This window comes from Emiliania huxleyi (assembly GCF_000372725.1).
Source record: "Emiliania huxleyi CCMP1516 unplaced genomic scaffold EMIHUscaffold_792, whole genome shotgun sequence".
NCBI lineage: Eukaryota > Haptophyta > Isochrysidales > Noelaerhabdaceae > Emiliania > Emiliania huxleyi.
This window is the reverse complement of record NW_005196080.1, coordinates 7,323-17,945: the sequence shown is the minus strand read 5'-3', so window position 1 is coordinate 17,945 and position 10,623 is coordinate 7,323. Positions and strand designations below refer to the sequence as shown.

Genomic DNA, 10,623 nt, shown 5'->3' with positions numbered 1-10,623 from the left:
GCGCGTGCAACGGGCGCGCTAGCGGCGGGCGTGGCGGCGGCGCCCACCTTCGCCGTCGACCCGTCTCGCATCGGGGTCGTGCGTGTGGGCGACACGCCCGCCGAGGAGGCCATGGCGGCCACGCTTCGCGGCGCCGTCGAGGCGGCGACGCCCGCCGTCGGCATCGACGTCGAGTGGCGCCCTGACGACTGGGGCGGCGGGCGGCGCGGCGGGCGGCCCAACCCCGCGGCGCTGCTGCAGATCGCTGTGCCGCGCGCGACCTCGGTCGCCGTCGACGTCGGCGGCGTGACGCAGGCGGAACGCGTCTTCCTCCTCCACCTTGGCGACGGCAGCGTTGGCCGCGTGGGTGAGACGCTGCGATCGGCGCTGCTTGCTTTGCTCGGCAGCGAGGCGGTGGCCAAGCTCGGCTACGGCTTCGACGAGGACGTGGCGAGGCTGAGCGCGGCGCTGCGTTGCCGCCTCGTCGTCCGCAGTGTCGTCGACCTGCAGCAGATCTACGCTACTTCCGCCAAGCTCGAGCTGCCGCCGCTGCACGCGGCGTGTTGGGCGGTGCTGGGCGCGAAGCTCGACAAGTCGAAGCTGCTGCAGTTCTCCGACTGGCGGAGCTGGCCGCTCTCGGGCGCGCAGGTGGGCTACGCGGCGGCGGATGCCGACGTGCTGATCGCGATCGCGCGCGGCCTCTTCGGGCCGTCGCCGGCGTTGATGAGGGCGTGGGCGTCGGCCGTCGCGGCGGGGACGGGCGGCGCGTGGCGGGAACCGGCGGGCGATGCGCAGGACGAGGAGGAGCAGGGCGAGGATGATGGTGAGGAGGGTGGCGAGGAGGGTGGCGAGGAGGAGGAGGAGGAGGGTGACGAGGAGGAGCCGCGCATGTCGCTTGCTGCTCCTCTGCCGCCGCCGCCGCCGCCGCAGTTCGCCGCGGAGGTCGCGCAGGCCGCGTACGCCGGCGTCTTCCTCGATGCCGCCAGCGTCGCGCTGCTGTCGTCGCGGATGCCGCCCAAGCACGGCAGCATCCCAGCCCAGCCGCACCTCACGCTCGCGCACAAGCCGAACGCGAGCACGACCCGCGCGCTGCGGCCGTGGGTGGGCACCACCGTCGAGCTGATCCTGGGCGGCGAGGCGCACGACGCGCAGGGCCACGCGGTGCGCGTGGTGGGCGTGGCGCCGCCGCACGCCGAGCTGCTGTCGCTCTGCGAGAACGCGCACCCGCACGTGACCCTCTCGAGCGCCATCGGCACGCCGCACGCCTACTCGAACGCACTGCTGGAGAAGGCTGCGGCCAAGGCTTGTGCTTCTGACTCCACCGATGGCGCCACCGCAACTGCTGCTGGAGTGGATGGTGGCGCGGTGGTCGTGGTGCGTGGCACGGTGGGCTTCGTGTTGCAGGCGGCGGACAGCGGGCTGGGCGCGCTCCCCGCCAAGCTGCGTCAGCAGATCGAGGACTTTGTCGACGACGCCCACCCGGGCTCCAAGCTGCGCCTCAAGCCCGAGCAGCTCGACGCGAGGGAGCGGCACCTGGTGCACGCGTACGCGGAGAGCTGCGGAGTGATGAGCGAGAGCACGGGGAAGAAGGGCAAGGGCGCCGCCGACCAGCGCCGGCTGACGCTGACGATACCGCTGCGCGGCAAGAAGAAGGTCGACGCGGGTGGTGGTGCCGACGGCGGTGGCGGCGCGGGAGGCACGATTGTGGCGCATGCGGGTGACCTCGACAAAACCAAGGGCAAGAAGAGGGCGGCAGGCGCGGGTGGCGGCAGCAGTGGCGGCACGCGGAGCGAGCAGCGGCAGCTGGTGACGGACGGAGCGCAGCTCGATCGGCTGCTGCAGCTGGCGCCGCTTGTTGCTGGCGAGTGCGGCGACGGCGACGGCGACGGCCTCTCTGGTGCTGGTGGCGGCGCGGGCGCGTTTGCGACGCTCGAGGAGGCGCTGCGCGGGCTGAGCGGCAGCACGCCGGCGCTGCTTCCGCTGTGCCGCGCGCTGGAGGCGCTCGGCGATGCTGCCGGAGCGGTGGCGCAGGAGGCGGGGGAGGCACCAACGGACGCCTCCACTGGCACGCTTCCCATCGGCCGCGACGGCCTGCTCGCATTCGAGGAGACCAACCAGCTTGCCGATCGCAAGGTCATCATCTTGGACGTGGATGGCGTGCTGCATCCCTTCTCGTCCACATCGCCCTTCAGCGCGCCATGCATGGCGGCGCTGCGCAGCGTCGTCGAGCAGACGGGCGCGGCCCTCGTGCTCTCGTCGTCGTGGCAGGGCCTGCCGAGCACCGTCGCAAAGGTGAACGCTGCACTCGAGGCGCATGGCTTGCCGCGCGTGAGTGCGCAGACGGTCTGCCCGAACGAGGCCGGGTACGCGAGCACTGGCGCAGACGCCAGGAGCCGTGCGAGCGAGATTCTCCGCTGGGTGGAGGCCAATGCGGACCGCTGCACCGGCGGCTGGGTTGCCATCGACGACATGCACCTGCAGAGGCTGCTGCCCGGCGGCAACTTCGTGCGTACCGAGGCCGAGGTTGGCCTGACGGAAGCCAACGCATGGTCCGCAGTCATGATGCTCGGCGGCTCGTCTGCAAAAGAGCAGCGCACTGGCAGCGAGGAGGAGGGCAAGGGCGAGGAGGATGAGGAGAGCGAGGAGAGCGAGGAGGATGAGGAGGGCGAGGAGGGTGGCGAAGGCGGTGTCGCCTTCATCATGCGCGGCCTGCCCGGCAGCGGCAAGTCCAGCCTCGCCACGCGGCTCGCCGCCGCATGGCGCCACGCCCACCTCAACCTCCGCCACCACGCCGACGACGACGCCGACGACGACGAGAGCGTGGCTCTCTGCAGCGCCGACGCCTTCTTCGCCGCCGGCGGCCACCTGACGCGCGAGCAGCGCCGGGAGTGCGGCGGCGACGCGAAGCTGCTGTACGCGCGCTCCTGGGACGCCTCGCTGCTGCAGCACGCGCACACGGCGTGCCGCGCAACCTTCGACGCCGCGCTGGGCCGCACTGCGCCTCTCGTGATCGTCGACAACGTCAACGCGAAGCGGGAGCAGTACGCGTACTATTCGCGCAGGGCGAGGCGCGCGGGCTACGCGGTGGTGGTGCTCGAGGTGGTGTGCCCCCCGGGGGAGGCGGCGCTGAGGGCCTTCCACGAGCGCAACGCGCACGGCGTGCCAATGAAGGCGATGCAGCTGATACGCGCCAAGTGGGAGCACGACGACAGCGCAGCACGCATTCTCCCGCACGGCGTGACCGCTACTGCGGGTGAGGCGGGTGGTGCTACTGCGGTGGCGGCGATGCAGGCGGCGGCGGCTGCGACGGTGGGCCAGCCGCGAGAGTCGCTGCTGCGCTGGCTGAGCCGCAACCAGTGCGTGCACTACTCGCACTCCCGCGCCAAGACGCACCTGCTGATGGCCGTCAACGGCGAGGCGGCGGCCTTCGTCAACATTCCACCCGCGCTGCGCGGCGACTTCCATGCAGTGTACGCGGCCGACGCGACGCCCAAGTACGTGTGCGAGCTGCACCAGAAGAAGTTCCGTCTGTACCTCGACATCGACCTCGAGGTGCGGGAAGGCGAGGAGCTGCTGAGCCGCGCGGCCCAGCTGGAGCTCGCGGCGTGCCTGCGCGAGGTGCTGGGCAGGCAGGAGTTTGAGGACATCGTCACGGACGCCGACGCGCCGGTTGTCGTCACCGCGGCGCGGCCCACGCCCGTCGCGGCGGCCGCCAAGGGTGCCGGTGCCGGTGGTGGCGCCAGCGGCAGCGGCAGCGGCGGCGGCAAGGTGCGGCTTGGCATCCACCTGCACGTGCCCGGCTCGCAGTGCAGCACGGGCGACGCGCTGGCGGTGCGCCAGGCGCTCGTCGACATGCTCTCCGGCGGCTGGTCCTCTGGCTCCGGCTCCGGCTCTGGCTCCCGTGCCGGCTCCGGCTCCCGTGCCGGCTCCGGTGCGGCGCCGCCGGCGCTGCGCGCGTGGCGGCCGCTTGGGAGCGTCGACTGGGAAACCGCGCTCGACAGGCAGGTCTACGGCGCGGGCTGCGGGCTGCGGATGCTCGGATCGCTCAAGGTGAAGAAGGGCGTGCGCGTCGGCGAGGGACGCCCGTACGCGCTCGTCGGCGGCGTCGGGCGCGGTGGCGAGGAGGTGGGTCTGGGAGAGGCCGCGCGCGACTCGGCGGCGCTGCTCGAGCTGGTGAGCATGCATTTGCCGATCGGGGCGTGAGCTCACAGGTACACGAGTATTGAGAGTTGGCCAGATAGCCTGCCGTGTACCGCTGTTAGCCGCTGTTTAGCATCGATGCATAATGAATGCCAAAGTTGTCGGCGCCACCGCGGGTTGTAAAGCGCCGTCATGAAGGCAGATTATGACTACTTCTTCATATTCGGCGACGGCCGTGTTGGAAAGACGAAACTGTTGGAGCGCTTCGGTTCGCCGATGACAAGTACACCGAGGATTACATATCCACAATTGGTGTCGACTTTGTGCGCCATCGCCCACTCTGGGGCCACACGCTCTTGCCCGTGCCCACTCGCCAGTGTGCACGTGCGCAGAAAATGCGGACGATCGAGCTGGACGGCAAAGTCATCAAGCTGCAGATTGTGCGCAGCGCACCGAACACGCGAGCGACACCTGTGCCTGCTCTGCTCACCCGCCCGCACCTCTATCCTGTGGCAGTGGGACACGGCGGGGGTCGAGCGGTTCCGCCATATCAGCAGCACCTACTACCGCGGCACGCACGGCATCATCGTCGTGTACGACATCACCAACCTTGACTCGTTCAACAACGTCAAGTGCTGGCTGACGGAGATCGACAAGTACGCACGCGAGAACGTGCAGAGGATGCTGGTCGGCAACAAGCTCGACCTCGTTGAGGAGAGCCCGCACTTGCGGCAGGTGCCGCAGGCCATGGCGCGGGAGCCTCGACATCCCGTTCCTCGAGACCTCGGCGAAGACGGGCACCTTCGTCGACACGGCCACCTTCGTCGACACGCCAGCTTATCTTCTGCCATCCTCAAGATGGCAGAAGATAAGCTGGCGAGCGCTGCCTCCGCGCCCGCACCAGCGCCCGCGCATGATGCTGCGGCCGTCTCCAGCAAGGCCGCGTCCGAGGCCAAGCTCGACGCGGCGCTGGCCGCCGCCGACGCTGGCCGCCGCCGATCGAGCTGGCGCTGCACGAGGCCAACCAGGCCGGCGTCGACAGCGGCAAGCTGACGCAGGCCGTGCTCCAGCTCTCGGCACTCCAGTCGCCGCCTCAGCCAGCCCCGGCACCTGCCCCCGCGCCTTCGCCGCCGCCGCCCGGATATCCGCCAGACCACCTCACCCAGCTGCAGCCACCGCCGCCCGGATATCCGCCAGACCTCCTCACCCAGCTGCAGCCGCCGCCGCCCGGATATCCGCCAGACCTCTCCCAGTAGTCCCAGCCTCAACCAGCCCCGACACCTGCCCCCGCGCCCGCGCCGGCACCAGCGCCCGCGCCCGCTGCCGCAGCCACGCCCACTGGCCGCCTCATCGCCGACGCCGCCGAGGCTGCCGCCATCTCGGCATCCTGCCCTCAACGCCGTGGGAGGAGATCCTGCCGACGCGCCCGTACCTTGACGAGCTGCTCAACAACCCACAAATCACGGCGGCATGCCCGCACATCCGTCACATCGTGAGCGACGTTCGCATGAAGGCGGCCGAGCTGTCCTTCGCCGAGGAGGCGGCACGTCGCGCTCATCGGCAGCGACGACGGGTTGCTCGCGATCGTCGCGTACACGCACGACCTGATGCTGCCCGACGAGGCCAAGGCGGGCAACCTCTACTACGAGATGAATCGCTCCCTGCGCGACCGCACCGGGCCGGGGCGCGCGCAGATGATGAAGACGTGGGGCGTGTGCGTCCACTACACACTCAAGGCGCTCGCGCCGCTGCCCGACTACGAGGGCGCCTGCTACCGCGGCTTCCCAGAAAGCGACAAGGCCAACATCGTGCGGCAGTACCTCAAGCGGCGGCCCATCCAGTGGGGTGCCTTCACCAACCTCGACCACCACGAGTGTCGCGGCGGCGCGCGGCTTCGCCGGCGAGGGCGGCGTCGTGATCAAGATCGACGTCTGCGCGCTCTCCTTCTTCGCGTCGGGCAAGGACATCTGCGCGCTCTCCTTCTTCGCGACCGAGGCCGAGGTGCTGCTCTCGCCCAACCACAAGTTCGTTGTCACCTCGGAGACGGGCGGCGCCATCGACGACGCCGGCTTCACCACCATCGAGATGCTGCAGCTCGAAGGCGACTTCGCCAGGCGACAGTCAGGCGACGCAGCTGCAGACGACGGGGAGGCGGAGCAGACGCGCAGGGCGCGAGACGAGGGAGAGAGCAGGACTTTGCGGAGATCAGCAAGAGGATATACGAAGAGATAAGGAGCAGCCAGGGACCCGAGGGACCATGTGGAAAAGACGGCTAGTGCTAGTCCCCCATCGTGAGGACGACCCCGGCTAGTCGCCGACCACACCCACAAAGAACCCTGCACAAAGATCGCACGGGCGGGGACCTGTTCCTTTTTACCCATCTCCTAGAAGAGGTGTCCGTTTTTATTTATTCATTGCCTTCCGGTGTTAGGAATTGTACGTCGTACGATGTTCTCACTTCTCTCTTCTGTTGACCCTCACAATACAATATACACAGCTCGGTCCATGACCATGCATTGTCGCATATGTGTCTTGTGTGTGCATGAGAGAAAGCAGGCCTGACAATCGGCAAAACGAATGCATCAATCGGTGCTAGAGTCCAGGACCAAGCGCCTCGCCCTCGGGGACCATAGGCCTCAGGCGTGAAGGCGACCCCACAATCACCATATCTGCATATGTCTAGGGACCCAGAGCATGTTCGTGTGTGTGAGTGTGTGACACACTGTGTGTGTGGTTCAGAGTCCCTCAACGACGGCCGCCGCGCGTGGCTGTCTGCACATGCGCCGCTCGCCCTGGCCGGCTCCGCCTGTTCACTCTCATTCGCCGCCGAGTCGGAGTGTGAGGGCCGCCACCGCCGCCTCGAGCGCGGCAACCTTCTGCTCCATGGCCTGCTGCTGCTTGGCAGCGCTATAGCCTCGAGGGCAGCGAGGCGGCGACCTTGGTTTGATGAAATGGAGCCAGAGACACGCAGAGGTCTCCGCTGATGGCGACTGTGCCGTCCTTGTACACGTGAGCGCATCCTTGCGGTCGTTCTCGGAAGTGCCAATGCCCACGCGGAATGCGGCGTCGGTGGTAGCCCACCAGGTATCAGCGGAGGTGCCGAGAGCGTTGTACTGGCCCACGACTGTCTCCGCCATGCTTTCTGCCTTCGTCATGGAGCCCATGGCGGTGCTGTCGGACCCCGAGGCCGTCGTCTTGTAGCCCATAGCGGTGCTGCTGGACCCCGAGGCCGTCGTGGAGGCGCACATGGCGATGCTGCTGGACCCCGAGGCCGTCGTCTTGTAGCCCGTGGCGGTGCTGTCCGACCCCGAGGCCGTCGTCTTGTAGCCCATGGCGACTCTGCCGTCCTTGTACACCGTGGTGTGGCCCATGGCGACTCTGCCATCCTTGTACACGTGAGCGCATCCTCGCGGTCGTTCTCGGAAGTGCCAATGCCCACGCGGAATGCGGCGTCGGTGGTAGCCCACCAGGTATCAGCGGAGGTGCCGAGAGCGTTGTACTGGCCCACGACTGTCTCCGCCATGCTTTCTGCCTTCGTCTTGTAGCCCATGGCGGTGCTTTTGCCCCCCGAAGCCGTCGTCATGGAGCCCATGGCGGTGCTGTCGGACCCCGAGGCCGTCGTCTTGTAGCCTGCTGGACCCCGAGGCCGTCGTGGAGGCGCACATGGCGATGCTGCTGGACCCCGAGGCCGTCGTGCCGTAGCCCATGGCGGTGCTGCTGGACCCCGAGGCCGTCGTCCTGTAGCCCATGGCGGAGCTGTAGGAACCCGAGGCCGCCGTGTTGTAGCTGGTGGTCTGCAGCCGGCGGCGCCCATCAGTGTTGTTGTGCACCGGCCCGGCGGTGCAGCCGTACCCGAGCGTGACGGAGTAGTCGCCCGACACGGTGGACGCCTCCCCGAAGGCTAAGGCCCCCATGCTTTTGGCCCCTGCCTGAAGGCGGCGCTGAAGCATGCCGAGGACCTCAGTGACTTCCGGGCCGTCTGGCGTCGCAGCGAACAAGTTGCTGCGGCCAGGACGAGCCTCTTGGAGCCCTTGGCTATCGGCGCTGCCCAAGGCGAGGGCGAGCAGGAGGCCACAGAACTGCGTCATCTTTTTATTGACCTGCGATATTGGGGGGGGCAGTCGGTGCGAGGAGGCCGCGGAGGGCCAGAGTGGGTTGGGTTGCACACACCAGGCACAGCTGTTACAGGCACCGACCCTTCAAACGGCGGGCGCAAACATGTATCTAGATATCGGGAAACGTCGTTAGTGCCAGTGCGCGCCACAGTCCCGTCACCGCGCCTACTCGAGTAGTTGGTTGGTGTTGTGACGTGAGAGGAGTTCGCGTAAAATTCAATCTTTCTTGCAGTGTGCGCCAGTCCACGCCCCCCTGTTGTGCCAGTGCGCTGTCTTAAGAAGCCGCCGGAAATTCTTCTTGAGGGTGTGCTAGTGGGAACGGCGGCGCCTCGGACAGTCCTGTGTATCCCCACACTTGTCGCCAGGACTTTATCTCTCTATCCTTCGCGAGCGCGCGCGTGCTCCAGAGCAGAGAGCAGCACCCAGCAGAGAGCGGCATGGGCTCCACGTGCAGCACGTGCTTGCCGGAGGACGAGTGCGAAAAAGTACACTACGCACAACGCGCCTCTGCGCGGAGGCGATGGAGCAGTGTGCGAGACTCGATCTTAAACGGTCACCTGCCTCTCGAGATCGACTTGGACACACCCAGCGATGCCGGCTCGCGCTCACATTCTCCCCGGAGGTTGGCGCTGCTGCCTCCGGCTCCGCAGCGCAAACCCAGCTTTTACGACGTGGTCCGTCTCATCAGCTCGATCCCCGACTCGCCGGCATCCTTCAACCTCTCGGAACTTGGCTCTGTTTCCGGCCAGAACTCGCCCACGGGGCGGGGCTCCCTCGTCAGCGCGTTAGGGTGCGCGCCGGGACCACACACTCGCCATGAACCGGCGCGCAAAAACCGCTCACCTCCCGGGGCACCGCCCATGCCACGCCGCAGGTGGTCCAACCGCCCGAGGACCACCGACGCGCCGCTGCTCGTCGGCAAGGGGAGCCACTCGCTCGGCCCGCTCCTCGTGCAGAGGCAAAAGACGCTCCCGATGAACCCCAGCAAAGGCCACAGCGAGGCGGAGCGGTACTGCGGCGATGCGGCGGAGCGTGGGGTGATGCGCGCAAACTCGCTGCCTCGCTCTCGACGGTCCTCGCTGCCGGATCCGGAGTGCGCGCCGGATTCCGCGCCCTCCCCCACCACCGAGACCGTAGGGGACGTGTCCTGGAGGTCGTCGGGGTCCTGGGCGTCGTTCGACGCGGTCCCGGAAAAAGCGGCTCCCAACGTCGTCAGCATATAGTTAGTTGTACTTACGTGGTCAGCATTTGAAGCTGGGGAGTGTGGGAGGGGAGGGCGAGGGGGTCTCGTGACTCGTGCTATGCGCGCCACAAATTGATAATTGTACGGAATCGTACGCCGGCTGTACGCCCCGGCGCGGTGTGGAAGCCTCTGAAAACGTGTGCGGCACATAGACATACCGTTTTACCGTGCGTGGTGATACTGATAGGTGAAATCTGAATTGTGAAAACGAATTTTTGTTTTCGAAATACGGAATGAGAATCCTCGTGAGAATCCGCGCGATCGGATTGTGGAACTGGCGCGAACAATGCCCAATAGTGACACGTGCCGCCGCCCCGCACAGACGGTCTCGCGAAGCGCGCCGCCTGAGCGATGAGCCCTGTCGGCCGGGGCGCGGGCACCGGGATGCAGCCACCTACCCGGGGGCCGTTCTCCCGCCTAGGCCTCGTCGCCCTGGCTCGAGTGGCTCGATCGCGAGTCCCCGACGGACTGACTCGAGCCGTCGGACGAGTTGACCGTCACGAACCGGTGCGCCTCGGCGGCGGCGGCGGCGGCCTCAGCGGCCAGCCTCCCCTCGAGCCTCGCCTGTCGGCACCGGTGGGCACGTGTGAAGAGACGCCGTTCACGCCTCGGCCTCCTGCAACTCCGAGCCTCGCCGTTGTGGCGGCCCGGTGGCTGCCGCTCGCGGCGGCGGTGGCGGCGCCGTCGGCGGCGGCGTCGGCGGCGGCGGCGGCGCCTCCCCCTCGCGAAAGGCGCGAGGGGCGGCGCAACACCACGTTTGGCGCGCGGCGCGGCGCGGGGCACTTGACGAGCTTCGAGAGCGCCTCGAAGGCGCCTGCCGCGGAGGGCGGCGTCTGGACCGCGGTGTTGCCGCCGCCGGGCGCGAGGCCGGAGAGGCGGCCTATACAACACAACGCTGTGGCATCACGGTGCGGCTCAGTGGGCAATGGGGTGTGAGGCGCGCGAGGCGGGAGAGGAGGCCCGAAGCGGCGGAGAGGCGCGAGAGCGAGCCGAGGGAGGAGGTGCGCGTCGGAGGCGGCCCGCCGAGCCCGGACGCGAAGGAGCGCGACGAGGCGGCGGGCGAGGCGGCGCCGCCGCACGAGGAGGAGGAGCCGAGGCCGGCTAGGCGCGGTGTGAGGAGGGAGTAGAGAACAGCTTCACAACATT

General features: G+C 68.2%; 3 protein-coding genes across 3 annotated transcripts in view; 2 read left to right on the top strand and 1 right to left on the bottom strand.

The window, feature by feature from the left end:
• Nucleotides 1-111: 111 nt before the first annotated feature.
• On the top strand, nt 112-6,802 carry EMIHUDRAFT_471139 (hypothetical protein; the record flags this gene model as incomplete). Its single annotated transcript, XM_005759787.1, has 6 exons — nt 112-4,152; nt 4,512-4,559; nt 4,636-4,854; nt 5,742-5,992; nt 6,508-6,512; nt 6,753-6,802. 6 exons carry the CDS (start codon nt 112-114, stop codon nt 6,800-6,802), a joined length of 4,614 nt encoding a protein of 1,537 aa, XP_005759844.1.
• A 1,869-nt stretch (nt 6,803-8,671) lies between these two features.
• On the top strand, nt 8,672-9,457 carry EMIHUDRAFT_249537 (hypothetical protein; the record flags this gene model as incomplete). The annotated part of the gene is made up of 4 exons (XM_005759786.1): nt 8,672-8,719; nt 8,885-9,024; nt 9,109-9,306; nt 9,388-9,457. The coding sequence occupies 4 exons, from the start codon at nt 8,672-8,674 to the stop codon at nt 9,455-9,457; spliced, it is 456 nt and encodes a 151-aa protein (XP_005759843.1).
• A 227-nt stretch (nt 9,458-9,684) lies between these two features.
• The window catches only part of EMIHUDRAFT_460051 (hypothetical protein), a gene marked incomplete at its 5' end in the record, with an annotated part of 2,935 nt that continues 1,996 nt past the window's right edge, over nt 9,685-10,623 (bottom strand). The window contains one exon of the mRNA XM_005759785.1: nt 9,685-10,041. Within this exon, the coding sequence (XP_005759842.1) occupies nt 9,895-10,041 (147 nt within the window). The 3' untranslated portion in view covers nt 9,685-9,894. The remainder of the gene's footprint in view (nt 10,042-10,623) is intronic.